General features: G+C 42.9%; 1 protein-coding gene across 1 annotated transcript in view; it reads right to left on the bottom strand.

Moving 5' to 3' along the window:
- The window catches only part of LOC135995784 (sphingosine-1-phosphate transporter SPNS2-like), a 124,905-nt gene extending 110,840 nt beyond the window's left edge, over nt 1-14,065 (bottom strand). Inside the window, exon 1 of the mRNA XM_065647318.1 lies at nt 13,686-14,065. Coding sequence (XP_065503390.1) covers nt 13,686-13,980 — 295 coding nt within the window. The 5' untranslated portion in view covers nt 13,981-14,065. The remainder of the gene's footprint in view (nt 1-13,685) is intronic.
- Between the last annotated feature and the right edge of the window lie 5,328 nt (nt 14,066-19,393).

Raw genomic sequence — 19,393 nt, 5'->3', positions numbered from 1 at the left:
AGGTTCACTTGCATTCTTCAATCTTCTCTCCAGCTGGGGACACTGCTAGAGCCAAAAGGCAACTCTTTCCCAATGCGACTCTTGCTTGTCTACATGTCAATAGACTGAACTACGGAAAAACAAAACAAGAACCGAGCCAATTTCCACCTCCCTCCACCCCATAACAATAAAATCACACAACAGTATCTTTAAAACCATGCCTGCTCATTTTGATAATTACTCTAACAGTCCATCTAAGTGCAGCCCCTCAACCAGTCTCCAAAGGAGAAACCAAAACCTGAAGGAGAAGGAGGAAACAGTTCATCTGCTGAATACAATGTTCGGAAATGTGAGGTGAACATTCTTCACCAGAGCAAGATGAATGTTCCCACCCGAGCACAAAGAAAGGGTTCATATTTCATATACTTTCCATTGTTTGAGCTTGCTTGTACATAAGTAACTGCATTTAGCGATCACCAATGGGAGATATTTAGCAGCTAAAGTGATTAATGCTTTTAGCAGTGCAACAGCAACAAGGCAGGGTGCACCCTGTTCAGTTCCACCAACATTCTGCATTTCTGACAGGGATCCACCCTTCCATGGGTACATCACCTCTGTAACATCCACCAGGGAGATGTGCAACAGCCGCTGCCCAAATAAAACATTACAAGAAAATTATCCACAATGAGGGCCATGCAGCAATGAACCCCAAAGGAAACCAAATGCCACTGGGTGCTGCTTAGTCTAAGCCCGGCTCTTAGAAAGCTCCACTGCACAATGCCGGCTCAGTGATTTTCAACGATGGAAAGTGAACGGATACAAAGTCTACACGGAATCAAACAATTCTGGATTGAAACAAGTGAATACTTTGAAGTGAAAGATATTTAAATGAGGTGAGTTCATGACAAAGAAATATCCTGCAGGTACTGATGGAGACAGTGGTTTCAAATTTCCACACTGAAAAAGCGTTGGTTTGATTCCAAGGGGTTCGTCAGAGAGTGAAAAGCATGATGGAAGGACTTGCGTGGTGCTGCACCTTGCTCCTACTCGAAGTGCAGCTGTGAGGCTGGGCTGCCTGGTCCTGCATGGACTCTGCATGGTCTCTGCACCCCAGAGAAGGCACAACACCCAGAAGATCCGAACAGAAACAGCAAGAGAAGCTTTACCAACCTACGGCGGGTTCCACAAGTCACTGCTGCTGTCTTGAATGACCCAGCATCATTGCAGTTATCGCTTGACACCAATTGCTGGTGATTTGGGTTGGTGCCTTTCTTTATGTATTTAACAGAAACCTCTTAACACTGCCCTTTCTAGCTGTCATTACATGCACTGAAAGCACTTTTCAATGGGACCCTGTAAAAATATAATGCAGAGTGTTTATGGACAAAGACAAACTTTAGAAGACTGGCAAGGAATTAAGTGTCCTTAAAGCTATTAATTGAGATAGAAGGAACAGGGAACGCTTATCAGCACAGGCTGCTGGCACACCAGGTCCCAGCAGCAGCCAGCGATGGCAGGTGCAAATGATGAAATCTGTGTGCAGATTCTAGAGGGATAGCTTTCTAACAGAGGAGCTCTTCTCCACTGGGGCTGGTGCCACTGTTTAATTTGATTACACACAAGTGAGAGCCTGGGGGAGGGAAGAGAAGGGAAAAAAAGAAAGAGTGGGGACCCTCTAAGCACCCATGCTGAACTTAAGGGGCTGTGCAGCTGCAGGCTGGGCAGCAGGGGTGCTGAGCAGTGGTCCGCAGCAAAATTACAGGAGGATCAGACAGCTGACATGGCACGATCTTTGGTAGACAAAAAATTTACTTGCTTTCCTCTCAGCAAACCACACGCCACATAGCAATTTTGACTGGACAGACACTATCAGAGATTTAAAGGGAAACAAATCTGTTAAAAGAAATGTATCTCAGAGCAGGAGAGTCTTGAACTTGTGTGTGAACACACACAGACCAACACTGCAACTGGAACACTTGAAAGTGCTACACTTTGCAGCTGACTACCACATATTTTACCACCTGGCTTTTTAAGAGCTACAAAGAGACACTTTTCTAACCATAACTTTTATCCTAAAAGTTCCCAAAGTGTGCTCCTGCTTCCCTCTAGTCCTGGAACTGTTTCTTTAAAAGGCAGAACAATTCAGTCTCTATTGCATTCTGGCTTAAAAGCAAAAAAATTAAAAAAACACACAGACAAAAAAACCTCCACCAGAGTCCAGGATCAGGTCCTCCAGACTAAGCCCAAGAATATCACTAAAGATGAAAATTGCTCTTGTTGAGATATTTAGGTACAACTTCTTTTTTTTAAACCTACCTTAAAATTGTCATGACACTACCTACCTGAGCCTAAATTATACTTTCAAAATTATATGTATTAATATCTAAAGTGTGTAATTATAAAGCAGCAGATATATTTTAGAAACACCATACTTATAAGCCTATTTTTTAAATATAAACTTTCTCCATGAGTCTAAGAGCTCTATTTTAGGTCTCCTGTCTTTACGACTCAAAACTAGTGGAGACAACTGGAGTCCACATGTTTGAATGGAAGCTGCAAACAGTGATCCTCTACATTAGGTCAATGGCATTGATTTTTTTTCCTTTTTAAAGGCAAACTTTACTCCTGCAGAACAAAAGAAACCCTTAAAAACAGTGAAAAGGCTGCTGCTAATAAATTTTCTTCTTATCGGGCTCCTTCACTAAAGGCAAACTCATGCAAGCAAAAAGTTTCATGTATTTGTTTTTATCTAAGAAAACTGAAGCACTGAAAAATATTTTCTTTTGCCAGTTGAAAGTGATGGTGATGAACATGTTTCCTATTCATACAGAAAATGTGAAGGGATAATATAATAGAACTTGACTATATATTATATCAAGAAGGTTAAATCCTGATTCAGATTGTATTGCATGTGCTTACAGATAGAAACCTCCATCCAGCCACTCACATAACTTGCATTTTTATTCAAACATTAGCTCTGCTGCTAATTTATTCTTGTTAAGTGGCTTTCAGCAATGCAAGTAATTTAAATGTGCACTTGTGAGCCAAACGTAAGCTTGCAATGATGTACAGAGTTTGACATTTATACCATTATATATTTTTGAACATGACTACAGAAGCATTACTAATTTTGAGTCACTTCCAAATGAGAAAAAGAAGTTTAACATGAACAATGAAATGCAGAGCAAAAGTGATTTACCTCACTCTTCTTCAGCTACTGTTGCAATCCCTCTCAATTCACAGTCCAAAAACCTGAGAATTTTCATAGCTTTGTAATAACTTGAAGTACACCCACTGTACCTTGAATAGCTGCCAAAAATGTGCCTTAACATCACATGCATCTTAGCACACCTTTAAGGACAAAAGTAATTTTAACCCTACTTGGAGAAGTGGTTTAGTTTGGAAGAGCTTTACTGAAGAACAGCATGAGAGATGGACCAGCTCTGGAAGGGCACTATGCAGAGACTCATAAACGTATTTTCACTAGGAAAAAGCTCCAAAAAGCAACAGCTGTTCTCCCTCCACTGCATCTGTAACTTTTGAGACACACAGGTTTGGAAAGATGCCCCACTTCTCCAGTGCTTCCAATCCCAGCACCTTCAGAGTACGACCCAAAACTAATTGAACTACTGAAAGGTCTACCCAAGTGCACAGGTGTTAAAGCACATATAAAACAGTGCACGAGCTTCCAAACGTGGTCGCGCATCTAAGCTTACAAAATAACTGTGAGCAATATCCATTTATGCCAAGCTGGAATTCGCCAAGATGTAAGAGGTGCAGATTATGACTACCTAAAAATACATGTTTTATGAGGGAAACAGCAAGTGACCCTAAAGTTTAGTGGTTCTGTCAAGACCCTGCTGTAATGAAATAGGTAAGAGATGCAAAGTCATTAATTTTATTGCTCTTTTGGCACTTCAGTACAGTTCAAAGTACATCACGGAGCCGGCAAGTACACAGCAGTACGTGCTAGGGATGCGCTGCAAACTGCTTGTGAGCATTCAGCACCTGCATACATATAAAAAGTAAATTAAACAAAGACAGAGGTAAAGGAAATAAAGTTGGCTATTCCCTTGACAGCTAAGAAACGCTGTTGGGGAGGAAAGGACAGAATATACACTTACTGTGCAGAGTGCTATGGGGTAAGTGCCCAACCTTGGGCCAGCATTTGCACCCAACAACCTCACGTTCTGACCAGTGACTCAAGGTTTTTCATTAGGGATTGTGTAATTGTTTATGCTGTCTGTATGCAAGCACAGATGAACAAAACCACCAGGATTCCCCTCATTTAGGAAAAAAAAAAATCTACCTTGGATTTATATCAGTTGGGAATAAAACACATACACACATTTTAGTCCCCCCCAAACCACAGCTTAATCCATCATCAGAAGCTCAGTAATCTCAGCACATTGATACAGTCAAAATAATCAATGACTAGAACCTGGTACTTCACTATTTTCCGTATCTTATTATAGGAAGGTCATCATGGAAAGATCAATATTTGCCCTTCCAAGCACTATTACTCAGGTCCTTGTTTGCTACTTCTGAGTTACAAATTCCTCAAAAACTGCAAAGAAAAAAAAAAGTCTAACCTCCTAACACTATCACATTACATTGCTTTTTGTCCTCCTCCTCTTCTTCTCCATCAGAGAAGGGACTAACACATCCAAGACGGAGCTGATCAGGAACTGTCAGTTTTAATCAGAGCACTGGAGCTGTCAGTCACCATTGGCCCTTGGGTATTTTGTTTCCTGAATATATAAAAGATTGTTATCCTGAAAGTTAGTCAGCATTTCTGGCTGCTAGATGGAAATAACAAGACTATTATAAATGTTTTAACATCAGTATAGCTGCAGCAGGATTTGAGTTCTAATAGCTTAACACACAAACACATGCAATGACCACTTTTTATGAGGCACGCTGGTACATTAGACATAATTGTTCCTTATTGCATAGTTTCCTAAATCAGAGTCAACATTTATTAATAATGTTGCAATTCTATATTAAATATTATTTAGCACTGACAGTATGCCCCGAACTGCACAAAATTAGTCCCTGCCCCAAAGTGCTTGAGCATCCCTGATTCAGTGTCCCATAACCAACATTTCCTACATCAACCTGCTCAATTACTAAAGCCTGGGTAGCTCACCAAGTTATTTAACTCCTGCTGTTCAGGACAGCCAAGCCACAGGGGGTCTTGCTGGGGTAAAGTTTACAAGCACAAGCCTGTTGGAGAAAACCACCTGATATTAAGGGCAATGGAAAAATGATAATCTTATGAGGAGAGAAAAAAAAAAAATCCTGTCAGTCTCACATTTTTAAATGAAAAGTCCCACTGAAGAGGTGCACTGCAAGAGCACTCAGTGGTTTGCAAACTCCCAAACTGCACACCTGGCAGCAGAACTGGGCTAAAGCAACTATATACACCACCCTGAATGCAAAACGGCCAAGGTCATCAGCACAGCACAGGCACAGATCATGAAATACAGAGGGGACAAGCAGAAAGAAGTGAAAATTGCAAACCAACAACAGGGCAAGACCCCCCATCTTTCAGATCCGAACAGTTTTGTTGGCACACTCTCCCAAAGGATCACTTCTCTGAAATGAGAACACGCAAGGAGAGCAGCTCTTCAAATCGCGGGACGGCTGCATGAATCAAAGTTAACCTTTGGGTCGGTTTAATTCAGGCCCTGCAGCCTTCACACAGACACAAGTCCTGTTGACTTTGCCATTCACCCACTCCTGTTGTTTTCCCTATTGCCAAGAACACAGGGCTCAGGGTCTAAGACAATAATATGTTTCTAATACAAATTAAAAAAATGGGAAGCTAGGAAACAAATAATTAATTGTGTTTCGTTATTTACATAATTACTGGCAGAAGTATGAACAAGGAGCAAAATGGATTCCTGCAGTTTCGGTTCAATGCAGCCTTGAAATAAAAAAACACCATCACAAGCCAAGGCTGAAAGGATTTTCATTCCAGCATGTAGTTCTCTCATTCTGCCAGCCAAGCTCCAAGCTGCTCCTACAGCTCTTCTGCAGAGAACCCTGATCTTTTCCTTCTGCTCAGCCACTGCAGTTGCTGGCCACTAGCAGAAGCATAGGAAAGGTATTTAAAAAAAAAAAAAAAAAAAAGCCTGTAGGAGATATTGTTCACCAACAACATAACCCTGGTATGTTCTTATTGCTGAAGCCTGAATTTAGGTCTGGCAAGGCATAAAGGTGACTTTTTCTTCTGTATTTTTCTCCCTTCTCTTCAGCTAAAATTGCTCTATGACTTCAGTTGTAGAAGATCAACAGTTTTGCCAAGAAAGGTTGGACCAGATGATCCTTGTGGTCCCTTCTAACCTGGTATTCTATGATATTTATTCCCTCAAGAACACAAGTACAGAATTGGTGGGAAGAGCTACGCTGGTTTCACAACGTGCTTCATTGCCGCCAAGAAGGATCAGCTAACAGAAAAACTTGATGCCTTTCTTAGTCATTTTATATATTGAGGGATAACATGGTGGCTCCCAGCCATGCCTTGTGTGGGGGCCTTCATGAAACACGGGACATCATGAAGCGTGGAAAGAGACCACCACAGCCTCCTGAACAGCTCATCCAAGAGCCTTCCAAAAGAACCCTTCAGCCACTCTGGACTGGCAATAGCTCCAAAGCAATGACCTCAAAAAATGAAGGATTCTACATCACTTTAGGCATCCAGGATCCCTCACATTCTCACTTTCCTGATTATTTATACTGCTGTGAAGCCCGAAGCACGGAAATCGGTGTTCCCTCCCTTTCACTTCCCTTCCCTGCAACCCTACAGAAATAGCTGGGTTACATAAGACAGAAACACCCACAAAATAACAATGAAAACAGATGTGTCAAAAAAAGAAAAAAAATGTGTATGAGATGCCTCCTGTGCATGCCAATTCTGAGTAAAGTACTCGTCCAGTCTATGAATAGCGTGGTCAACTATTTTAACAATGCAAAACTCAAAGAGAGGTTGTAGTAATTAGAGCTTAGAAATAAGGGTTTGAGGTGGTTTGGGGGAGTTTGTTTTGTTCAGGGTTTTGGTGTGTGTGTTGGGTTTGTTGTTGTTTGTTTGTTTCTGTTGTTGTTTTGGTTTACTTGGGTTTGGTTTGGTTGTAGTTTTCATTTGGTTTGGGGTTTTGTCTGTTTGTTGTTTGTTTGTTTGAATTATTATTATTTTATTTTGCCTGTACCAGTCTCAGATTTGCTTCTTTACTTTCAGACCAAGAATTTCAGACCAGTTCATCAAAAATGCAATTTGTAAGTGAGGTCTACATTAAGTTCTGTACCCAAACTTCCCTGGAAACCAGCAGGAGTTGTTCACCTCACACCTCTCTTGGCTCTGAGCCCAACCCCATTTTGCTCAACTCCCATTAACTTCCATGGCCCCTTAGGCCCTTCACAGGTCCTTCATCGAACTCATTTTGAACATGCATTATTTTATTTCCTAGAGCACTCATCACCCTGCATCCACAGTGCCAATCTCCAGAAAATGCTCTCAGCCAGCAGAAGGGTGTCATCCTTCATCATCCATTTCCAACAGAAATCATCATGCTTTCCCCTGCGATGCCCATCACGTTTGGTAGATGCTGTCTGCAAATGCTTGCTGAAAGCAACCCTTGTCTTCCCTCAAAACCCTCCTCACCCTTTGGCTATGCTGCCTGCCCAATAAATGATACCTGCTAATCTCCTAGGGCCCCTGCACTAACCAGTACTGTCTCTTGTCTCCTTCACACTCTCCCAACCATGACCTACAGCTTTCTGGTATCTCTTGATATATACAGATCATAAGCGCTGTGGGTGCACTATCTGATTTAGTAGAAGCTGCACCATGATGTCCTGGTCTATAACACACATAAAAACATGATGATGCAAACAAGGAACTCAGCAAGAGTTCTGATCTCTGAATTTCCTAATTTCTAACTGCAAAATAAAATTATAGTTTCACCTTGAATCTACTGAATAGGCACCATGAGCCATTATTAACAATTATAAGGAACCTTAAGACCTGTACAAACCTTATTTCACTCAGGTGACACCTTTCAATCACAATTTCCTCAGCACTTGAAAGCCCAAGAGAGAGCTACAAGATTTCATATTAGGAGAAAGTTGTCAGCTTTTAACATCTATTGAACTTAGTAGCCCACCAGGCTACCTAATGAGCAGCTTATTTGCTTCTGATATATCATCTACCAGAAGCAATGAAGAATAAATGTGTAATAAATAGGAGCAACTAAAAACAAGTTGCCTGATGGAATTCAACCCTATTACAGCTTGGCATGGTATTTGAAAAGTCCTGAAGGAATGATTACAGAATTCCCACACTTCTAAGCAGGGAAGCTTTTCCACACAACTTCTGATATTGACAGTCTCAGAGATGAAGGGACCAGTAAGATCATCACATTATTCCTAAGAAAACACTCAATATTTATGAGGATCTTAACTCCATGTAATAAAAGCCATGTTCACTGACTGTGATGACTTGGATGCTTTGGGGATAAAAATTAATCAACATGCATGAAAGAGGATCTCAGAGTCAAACAGGAAAATCTAGACATAATAACAAAGATAGTTACTATCTGGCAAAGCTACATCACAAGGAAGAAAAAGACTATGATTAAGCATAATAAGACTTCACTTGAAATGTAAAATGCTCTGCAACAAACCCTGCCAACTCACTTAAGAACCAGCAAACAGGAAGCAGCTGACTATGCAATAAAGCCCATCGCACGGGGAAAACGCGACGTTAAGAGAAGATGCTGCTCCCCAGTCCTTGTGCTGCAGAGTGCTTTCTGTCGCCTGCTTCTGAAGTGCAGGAGGGTCAGTCCTTCCAGCTTTTGCTCACCATGCAGTGCTGCTTGAATTCTGAGCCAGTGACAGGTACATATCGTCCAAGCAACACACTGTCCCCTTCTGCAAATTCTCACACGAGTGAGCTACCGGCACTGCTGGCTCGAGCAGGTTCAGTCAATGTTCTTTTCTAATATTTTCCAATATTACGCTCCTTCCACAGCTAAGTCCTAGGCTGAGATTAGCTCAGCAAGAGACTATAAAATGAAGAGCTTGCACTGCCACTTAATGGTTTCCTCCCTGAAACTGTAAGCACTGAGCACAGTCTTGTTACAATGGGGATAAGGAACTCTCTTTATCCTATTACATATTAATATATGAGATCTCAGACTACAAGAAGATCATTCAGTACAAAACATGCTATGAGGTAATATATTACTATCACAAAAGCAGTATTGGCTTATAAATTCTTTAATACCTTCGCACTTGAGTGTTAGTATTGAACCTTTCCTAACCCTTCAGTTATAGTTTGTACTACAGTGTTTTAAACTTGACTTTCAACTTTCAACAATCATTTGCATGTATGTATCTTCAAAGAATGGTATTTGATTTGCAACTATGTGTTGTAACGAGAGGCTAATTAACACAAATATGGTTATTAACAAGTTACAGACATTTACAGGACAAAACCAGCAGACCAAAACCCACGGCGTACTGCATCACGGGGACAGAGAACCTCAAGGATGAACTAATACCAGCCAAGACTTTGCCACTAACTACGTTGCCACAGGCAAATCGCCAACACTCTACAACACTGTTTTCCCTCCCACACTAGGATAGTAGGACTCGTTTACTTTGTTGGGTAGTTCTCCAGCTTAATTAAATCATTACGTTTAAATTAAAGGCACTACAGAAATGCCAGGAAGAAGCATCTGAATTAGAAGGCGGAGGTGACACCCTAATGAAGCAAGACTATTTTCATCATCAACAGCAGGCATAGGAAAAGGTCATCCATGGCATAATTGTGAAACCACATTCCAAGCTTCTGAAGGCAAGACGACTTTTCCCAAAACTTCATTAAGGACAAAGGTATGTCCCAAACGGCTGAAATGCTGTAGTTTCACAGGTAATCTGCAATGGTTTCATTACTGCTAGTTGTCCCTTTTCATTATTCTTTGCTTTCCTAACAGAAGCAAAATATCATGGCTCTTGAGAGAATGCTTTTTCCACAGGCAACTGTATTATCAAAGACCTATTAAGAAAATAGCAGAGGATCACTTCTCTTCACACCAGTAATGTTCAGCATGGAGTTTTCCAACTTTTCTTTAGAAAAGCCACAGTATGGGCACTCCCACTTTGTGTTTGGGACAGCTTCTCCCAAATACCAATATATTGTAACATTCCCCACACACACTGGAAATTTCCAATTCTGTGCACATAAGGACATTATTGAAAGATCCAGTATTACTGTGCAGGCTTTTTATTTTTAAAGTATTGGAAGAAACTTACTCCCGAACCATAAGAAGTGGGTCAGTCCTCAGCAGAGGCCCAGTTTCATAATGTAATTTATTGTTAGGTGTGAAGCTGTATATACCCTGTATCTCAAAAACTGCACTCAAGTTCTGTCACAGTACGTCCCAGGTACCAAAAGGCATCTGCCAGCCTAAATTCATTTAGTATATGCTGTGAAGTTATTAAACCAAAACCAGGGAACAGGCAGCTACTTCCTTGTTTCTTGCGCCTGGAAGAAAATTACCGACGAACAACTCATCATACGCAATGTCTTTGTATCCAGAGTGTAAACACCAAGAAATACCATATTTGCTGTTTACTTTTTAGCAATGCAAAAACATTTGCTTTTGACTTTAAGGAACAAGATGTGCTATAGGAGAGGTCAGCCTAGTTCTTTCTGTTACCCGAGATCTCCTTGCATTGGTTGCATGCATGTTATCTACCTTCCACGTGGTTGTTAGAAAAATAGTGGAAGATACCCAGGGAAGTATATTTGCAACAAAGAACTCCATATATGATTTTTTTCCTATTGACTAAAAATACACTAAACATATACTTGTATATAGTTATTATATACAACCTAAATATATACTTGGGTTGTGCTTTGTTGGGTTTTTTTTATATACTTGCATTTGTGACCAGAAGACTAAAATGGTTGCAACCAAGTTGGAAGATGTACTTGTAGTATCGTGCCCATAAACTGGATTATGTGTTTGCATATGTCCATCTGCCAGCTGCCTATTAATCACTTTGGAGTCCTCTGACCTGCTTTTGACTGAATTTGACAGCAGGAAGAAGTCCCAAAGCTCCCAACACTTTAATTTAAAAAAAAAAATGGTTGAGTAGAGGAGAGACTCTTATAAGAGGAGAAAGGTTAATGACAAAGGTCAACTCCTATTTGACGTCAGAGAACCCACAGGAGGGATCACCCTAGAGACACAAATCCTCAGGAACCAGTTTTGATTGGTATTGCTGCTCTTTTAATACTTGTTTCAAATAGAGCTAGAACCAGAAATTAATTCCAGTTCTCACAACAGTTCACTGGCCTTAGGTAAATTATAACTTCTGATACTACTTCCCCTGCCATAACATGGCTAGTGCTAAACTCCCTTATTACATTGCTGCAACAATTCATATTTGAAATGTACTTTGAAGGTCTGAAGAGTTGTATTCACTAATTATTACCTGTCTCGAGACATGAGCTGAATATTCAAAGCACTAACTTGATTCAGATGCAAGTGCACGTCACATAAGCATGTGGTATGCACTAAGACTCAAAATATAAAAGCAAAGATCGCTTTTAGAAAAGACTTTATTATAAAGTCAGTTTTGAGCCCAAAACACATCATTTTTATTACCACAACTCTTCTATTTGACTGGATTTAAATTATTCCTTGTTTTGGATTAGCACTTCATGAAACACCAGCTTGAAATAAAAATACCAATTGACAGAACACAAAAAGATCATGCAAAATTTGATTCTGTCACCAAAGGAAAGTCTGACGCCTGAGATCTTAAACCTTTCGTGAATGCTAACAGATAAGTTCCGCAGGGCAGTTATTGAGCACCATAAAACCAGAGCTTATCCTAGAAATACTGGCAATACTACATTACGGTAGACAGGCATTTTTAATCTCTCTTTGGTCAGGCACTTTCTAGCCTTCCCAGAAATGAAGATGCTTCTCCCTTCCTTTGCCACAGCAACCCATGCCTTCTGTTCTTGCAGACAGAAAAATCAGATGACAAAGGTTTTCTGAAAGTACTTGAGCAAATAGATGAACAAGACAGTGATTAAAAAAAAAAAAAAAAAACAGAACCAAAAAACATGCATGAGGAGGGGGGTAGCTTCCTGAAAAGAAAACTTTACATGCATTAAAGGAAAATAGTGCTTTTGGTAAAACTCTCTACTAGAGAGATTTCTATTTGAGGGTGAAGGAGCAAACTACAGTTTCCTTGAATAAAAACAGATCAACCTTGTATCTTCAAGCTTCCTCCTGTTACACACTGACTACAGAGTACTCAATACTTCCTAATACTGGCCTTTACATTTCCTGAAGGAGCAAGCCATGTCTAAAGACAATTTTGTTGTAATCCTCCCTGTCTCCCTACCCCAGACAAAATAAAGTGAACCTGGCCAACTTATTCTGACAACAGTGACTAGATTTATGTCCCTTGCACTCTATTACTGCCCTACAAACATATATTATTTTAATACAGTATAAACAAATACATGATTTGTTTAACACCACATTGAGTCCTAGTGATTAAAATCTGTATATGCATAGAGCAAAATTTATATATGCACAAACCCCTTTATGAGCTCTGAAGATAAAATTATCAGTATTGCCAAACGCAGAATATGTATTATATTTTAATTACATGAGACAGTTGAATACCAACAAGCCTACTTCATTTCTAATTAGAAAAAGTTCAGTAATCATCTTCTTCCCTGCTGTTATTGCCTGACAAGAATAAATGAGGAGTCCCCTCCAGGGACTGTACAGTAAACACGCTAACATAGATTTGTTTCACCGCCGAGCTTCGTAGGAGTAGAAATCACCAAGGCACATAGTAGTTTTCATGCAGTACAGTTGGTAAAACGCATCTGTCAGGCAGTGCATGATTTTAAAAGGTTTACCTCCCGAGCACAGATGCTTTGCAAAGTGCAATGCAGCTGCCTTTGCTGCTCCCTCTGCGTTACCGCCAGCCAAGCAGCAACGAGCAGGCAGCTCTGCTGTCACCTCCCCGGAGTTCTGCGGAGAAGGGACCCTCCTTGGCAGAGATCTGAAGGACAGCCGGGGTTTGCAGGCTGGAGGGACTCGGCAGAAACAAAGCAAAGGTGATTTGCTTCAGTGCGATGTTCACCCACAGAAGCAAAAGCAACTGCTTTCCTCCCTTTCACAGCACAGTGTATTTATCTGAGCGCGGCTGCACCTGCCACCCGCAGCATTTATACTATTCCTAAGATCAATAACGCTTCTCCCGTCAGCCCGTACAATCACATGAAGTAACCTCCGCCTTTGCCAGTTCTTCCCGAAAAAACACAACGAACATTTACTCCGCCGCCGCCGAGCCCAGACAAAGGCCACCTCCTTTTATTTTCAATAAAATTCAGCCAAACTCGAGAACAATACCGGAGAGTCCGCACAACGGGCACCAGCCGCAGCCGGCCACGCACACCCCCGCTGCCCACCTGCTTCAGCGCGGGCACGGCCAACCGGAGCCCCCGGCCCGGCAGAACGGCCCCGCTGCCGCCCCCCCCGCCCCCGGGACGGCCCCACCGGGCGGGCGGCGGCGGGGACGGAGGCGGCTGCACCGGGGACTGGCCCGGGGGGCAGCGGCCGCCGCCCGCCCCTCCCGGGGAGCGCCGCCGAGAGACCCCTCACCTGCCACCGTGTACCGGTCCAGGTAGTTGAGCACGTTGCCCACGCTGAGGATGCCGGCGGCGGCCACCCGAGCCCGGCCGAGGCTCGGCGCCTTGTGGCGGGCAGCCGGGCGCTCGGGGTGCTTGCCGGCCGCCGGCGGGTTCATCCTGCCCGACAGGGTCTGCACCTCGCCCTCAGCGCCCCGGCCGCAGCAGCCCCGCTCGCCGTCTTCCTCCTCCTCCTCATCGCCGGCTCGGAGCCGCCCGCCGCAACCCGGGCCGCTGCCGGAGGAGCCGTCGCTTTCCAGGCACATCATGGGCTGCGGGAAGGGCAACCGCGGCGCGCAGGAGCTCGCGCGGAGTGACCGGCCGCTCCGCGCTCAGCGCCGCATCCCGCGGCCGCCCCTGCGCCCGCCTGCGGGACCGGGCGCCGCCGCCGCCGCCTGTGACAGCTGCCCGGGCGGGGCGGGAACGGGCGCCAGCTCCGCCCCCCGCGCGCCCCGGCCCGCCTCCGCGGCCGCGCGCAGCCGCTCGCGCCCCGCCCCAACGGCCGCCGCGCGCGCCCCGGGGGCAGCGTCGCCTCAGGCGTCGCGTCGCGGGGGCGGGGGGCGGCAGCTGGTCGGTGTTGCCGCTGTGGCGGGACTAAGTAGTGCGTTCCTTTTATCTAGATTTATTCTATTCTAGAACGTATTGATTAGCAGACTGGTGTAGTTAGCTGAGAAACGCGCTCGCACACGCACACACAAACCACCACCACCCAACATTAAAACAGAACTCGAGGCAATGCCCCTACTGGCTTGTATTATTCAACAGCAAACTCCACTTGGGCCACACAGGCCGGCCCTCAGATCGGATTTTAACAACAAATACATACAAAAGAGCTCCTTGCCTACTTTAACTGCCAGAACCATCTATGGTCACTATTGCCATCTGGGAAGGGACAAAGTTGTGAGGCACGGACTGGAATGTGCTGCCAACCTCGCCGCTTCCTGCTTGGCCCCAGATGATTTTCCTATTACACAGGAGTTGCTTCAGGAACAACACCCGTCTTCAAAGGAAGTAAAATTGCTCCAGAATTCCCCCCACTGAACACAGTTTCGTCCTGCTCCCTGTAAAGTTCCATCTTTGAGCTAAGAACAGCCAAGAGAAATTTCATTTCAAAAGAAGCCTTCAAAGAGATAAAAGTCCTCACAACCAGAGTGGCTCCAGCCTGTCATACCTGTAGTAAGACTAGAAAAGCGAACAAAAACCAGAGAAATAATATGACTGCTGGAGAGCTCACGTGCGCTTGTCCAAGAACAGTAAGTTATGATTTCAGATTTCTCTCAGTTTGTTAATCTCACCTACGGAACTGTGCCATGATTAAAGCCTTTGTCTCCAGGATACACGTTTAAACAAAAACCCTGTCACCTGCCTCTGAGGCACCGGGAGTCACAGCACAATGCGGTGTGTGTATGCCCAGCATACCTGGCTTTGTCACACCCTTTGCAAAGAGCCCGCACCGATGACACCAGAGCTGGTCTATGCCAATGATCCGGTGAGATACTGCGAAAGGAACCCCCAGGATGCCGCCGGGGAAAAGGGCACTTTCTGGTGAGTCAGTGTGCGATTCAGGGCTGTTTGAGCAACGCACCATTGAGGAAAGAAGAAAACACCGTTTCTGCTGACGCACGGCACTCCCAGATAGAGGTAAGTGACGTTTTTACCTTGGGAATAGCTCTGCACAGATGTCCTGGAGCTAGTTTCGGTAACAGAAACAACGTAGCTGGATTAACATAGGGTAATGTTCTGGTTGACTTGTTGAAGTATAAGGAATCTTTTTTTACTCCATAGCAGCATCTGCAGTTCAGATGTGACAGACTATATGGTAAAGCTCATATTATACTAACAAAACTGCTTCTTCACATTTCCACTCATTTCAGAATTTCCAAAATTAGCGGTGTACACTAATGTGGTCAAGTGACTGCTCACCCAGAATATTCTGTAGCCTAAAAGGACAAAAAACAGAGTAGAATTGAAGGAAGAAAATAAATTTAAAAAAAAAAAAAAAAAAGAGTGAAATGGCTTCACAAAGACCACACAGCTTGGTCAGCAGTGGAGGCAAAACTCGTGCATTCTTTAATTTAGACATATCAGGCACTAAACACAGCTGAGCTATGGGCTCAAGGAGTTCCACAAAGGCCAGCCAAATTATCCAGGAGCCTTCAAATTTGTGTGGTCTGCTCCAAAGTCTATTCCACTTTTTTTTTTCTTTCCCCCACTGCTTGGGCTACCCCTGGGCTTTGTGCACAGAAAACAGTGTTCAGAAGATGTTAACAAGATTAAAAGGTAAGGCAAAATTAAAGACCTTAGCCTTGCATATCAAACGGTTCCCCTGAAAGCAACTAAGAAAGCACAATTTTCTTAATAAACAGAAGTTTAATTTCATTTCTTTTTTCTCATTTGGAAGCAATACCAAGCACACAAACACAGCTGACACTGAAGCCAAGGTAGCTTACTGCACATTAAAATAACTGCCTAAAAAGGCTGGGGAGTGATTTCAAATCCCTTTGATCCAGCAAATCCTCAACAGAAACCAGCCCAAATACCAACTTATTGTTAAAGGTCAACATATATGCTGCAAAGTTTGAGCATGTTTCTGATGGCCATCGAACACAGAGCAACGCAGAACCAAGCTGAAGGAGCTCACAGACAAACAGAGCAGGTGCCAGTGCATCCGTGTCATAAGATATATGTAAAGGAAAAGCAGAGGGAACTGGAAAAAATGTGATGGTATTGGCTTTACTGGCAGAATTATTCATATGACTCAACTGCTAAAGTCACTGGTTACTGCCTCTTAAGAGGAACAGAGTAGACTCTAGCTTAGAGGCATTGCTGGATTTTGCTGTTACAGGTTGTTGAGAGGTGATTTGATTACAGTGTGCAAATTCTATCATGTGGAGAAAAATACCAGTTCTAAGAGCTCTAATCAAGTGGGAAAAGGCACAGCAAGAACCAGAACAATGGCTGAGAGCTGGAGTTAGAAAAATCCTAATGAATCATCTGGTTCACATTTGTTACAGCATGATTATCCTCTGGAAGAAAATGCTAAAGAAGGGGTACGTTCTCCATCCCTTTATGTCCTTGAATCTGGGTTGATTGCCTTTCTAGAAGGTGCATTATTGAACTCAAACATGAGCTATTGCCCTCCATACAGAGAGTACTGGCTGTAATTTAGTGATATAGATGGTCGGGCTAGATGGGTTAAGTCCCAACTCTGAAGATCTGAGTTCTCACTCTGCTTTAAGACATGTTCAATGCCCAATGATGTGAATAACGCCCTGGTTATCCACCTTTTCCCTCCACACTCACATATGACACGTCTCGCTAAGGAGAGCTTTGTGCAGGGTGCTGCATGCACAGAGCAACACAGCCAGAACATGTCACCTTCGGAACAATGTCATTAAGCAGAGGAGGTATGAACAGTGCCCCAAGATGCACAGAAGTTTTAAAGTCTCTCAGAACACAAATTAGGCTTCCTCTCAATGTTGAAAGTGTAGTGGCATTGAATTCAACAAATGTGATGGAGGCAGAGGCAAGGAATTAAAGGGGAAGAAGAAAAAAATAAAATAAAAATCCATCAACAGAAGATGGCATCCCAGGGCCCCGTTCCTTTCTAACACTTGTGCTGTAGTGCTTGAAATGGTAAACTGGATGTAGAAGAAGCTGTATTTCCATGAAGACATTTAGCTTTTACAACAATACGAGCAGCTGCTCTCACTCTCCCCTACAATCTTACATAAGTGCCTGAATTTGTTTCTGTGAATTTTTCAGTTACAACATTTGTAGTGTTCCAGCCTGCCTGGCATATATCTCATACCAACCAAAACTGGAAGGGGAAAAAAACCAAAACAAAAACCACACACACCACACACAAACAACAACAACAAAACACCCACAAACACACAACCACTGCTGTCCTGTGCAACTTTTAATGAATGGCCTTTGATGTTCATGACTGTTGAATGCAGTGATCCATCTCCAAAAGAATTGACCTTCATTATACTCAGAGGAATCTCAATGCTCCAAATAAACAGAGTTTGTGGTCTCACCACAGGTCCCAGTGGGGACTACAATTACTAGTATGCCATGTTTTTGGCAAGTTTTGTCCCATGTTTGAATGAAGGATGTCAAGCCTGAACTACTGCCTCCTCCCACTAGAGGAGTCAGATTCTGCAGATGATAACATGCAGATTTGTCGTTAGCATCCCACTTCTCAGAACAGCTAAATACTTGAGGTCTGATAAACTAGCATTTAAGAATCCAGTGTGGAATGGACAGTTACAGAAATAGCATTCTGGCACTACCCCAGCATTTCAGGAAGGGACTGCCAGGTCTGTGTGGGAGCAGAGGAATCCCAAAACAATAAGGACAGACCCAGCAGTTACCAACTTATAAACAACTTCCTGGCATCGTTCAAAAGGGCTCAAGCCATGAGATGGGGATCCTTACAAAAACAACATTAACAGAAATGGTTCCACTGTTTGGTTTTGCCCACATGAGGACAGATAAAAGATGAGATCATCGAAAGTGGAACAGGGTGAAATTGCACAGCTTTAACTGCATGGTTTTCTCAGTCAAGTTGACTTAACTCATTTCAAGACCAAATTTCCTCGAGCAACTTCAAAAATTCCAGCTTAATAGCAGTAGCTGTAATTAGGCCTGAGCATCCATTGTCCCAGACCTTGTCCCCAAAACTACAATCCCAGTCTTATAACCTCATGTGATTTATGTTAATACATCATCACGGTAACTTGAATTTATAATGCTCCAAGTGGGCCGAAGTGTTTGCAGTTCAAAAAACATCTACAGCCTCAGCACCTGAAGGGCCAATCTGTGCTTTCAGAAGAAGGGGTTTATTTTATTTCACACTTAGTAATATTCATGCCATTTCAGCATTTTACAGTGAAGCCATTTGGTTTATAATGGGCTATTGGGGATGCACTGTTCTGGACTAACAACAATTACATCCTTGGACTGAAAGATTGCCTACAATTACATGGGACAGGATTTGACAACTAGGTGTATAGGATGGCAGGAACCAGCTACCATTCTTAGTGGTTCAACAGTTTCAAGCTCCGAAGTCCTCAGTGGTGACTGGTCCACTTGATCAAACAAGACAGATGATGCAAGGCTTGCTGCCATGGTGAATTGTCCTGCTCAGCTTATAAAGAGACCAAGAACATGGTCAAAGAGCTCTTTACATTAATATATCACAGCAAATTCCACACCATGAGCATTAAAGAAAAAAAAAATTAAAAAGGCAAAGCCCTTCTTCAAAGCCAAAGCACTACTCCAAAATTAGAAAGCTGAGCTTGGTTTCTACCCAAGGTAATGGTGGTTACAGGTACTAGTGAGATCTAGTGAGATTCTTTGAAGGGATCGCAGCTTGAATGTAGTCAAAATCAGGGTATTTGAGAGGAATTTGAAGAACAACATCCAAACTATTCTGAGATCATTAATGTCTTAAAAGGAAGGAGGAAGAAGGAAGTTCTCAACCCACTATGTAGGTGAAGTAGCATGGAGTAAGGGGTAGGTAGATTTGAACTTAAGCTTATCTTTTATGGGAGAGAGAGGAAAAAATATCGGATAGATGCAGAGTAAAGGGACTTGTGCAGCCAGTTGAAGTTATCTGCAACTCTGTAAATTATTAGCAACTACTGTTTCTTAGTTCGAGCCATCTTGTGTCCT

This window comes from Caloenas nicobarica, chromosome 17 (genome assembly GCF_036013445.1).
Source record: "Caloenas nicobarica isolate bCalNic1 chromosome 17, bCalNic1.hap1, whole genome shotgun sequence".
NCBI lineage: Eukaryota > Metazoa > Chordata > Aves > Columbiformes > Columbidae > Caloenas > Caloenas nicobarica.
This window is presented reverse-complemented; position numbering and strand designations above follow the sequence as displayed.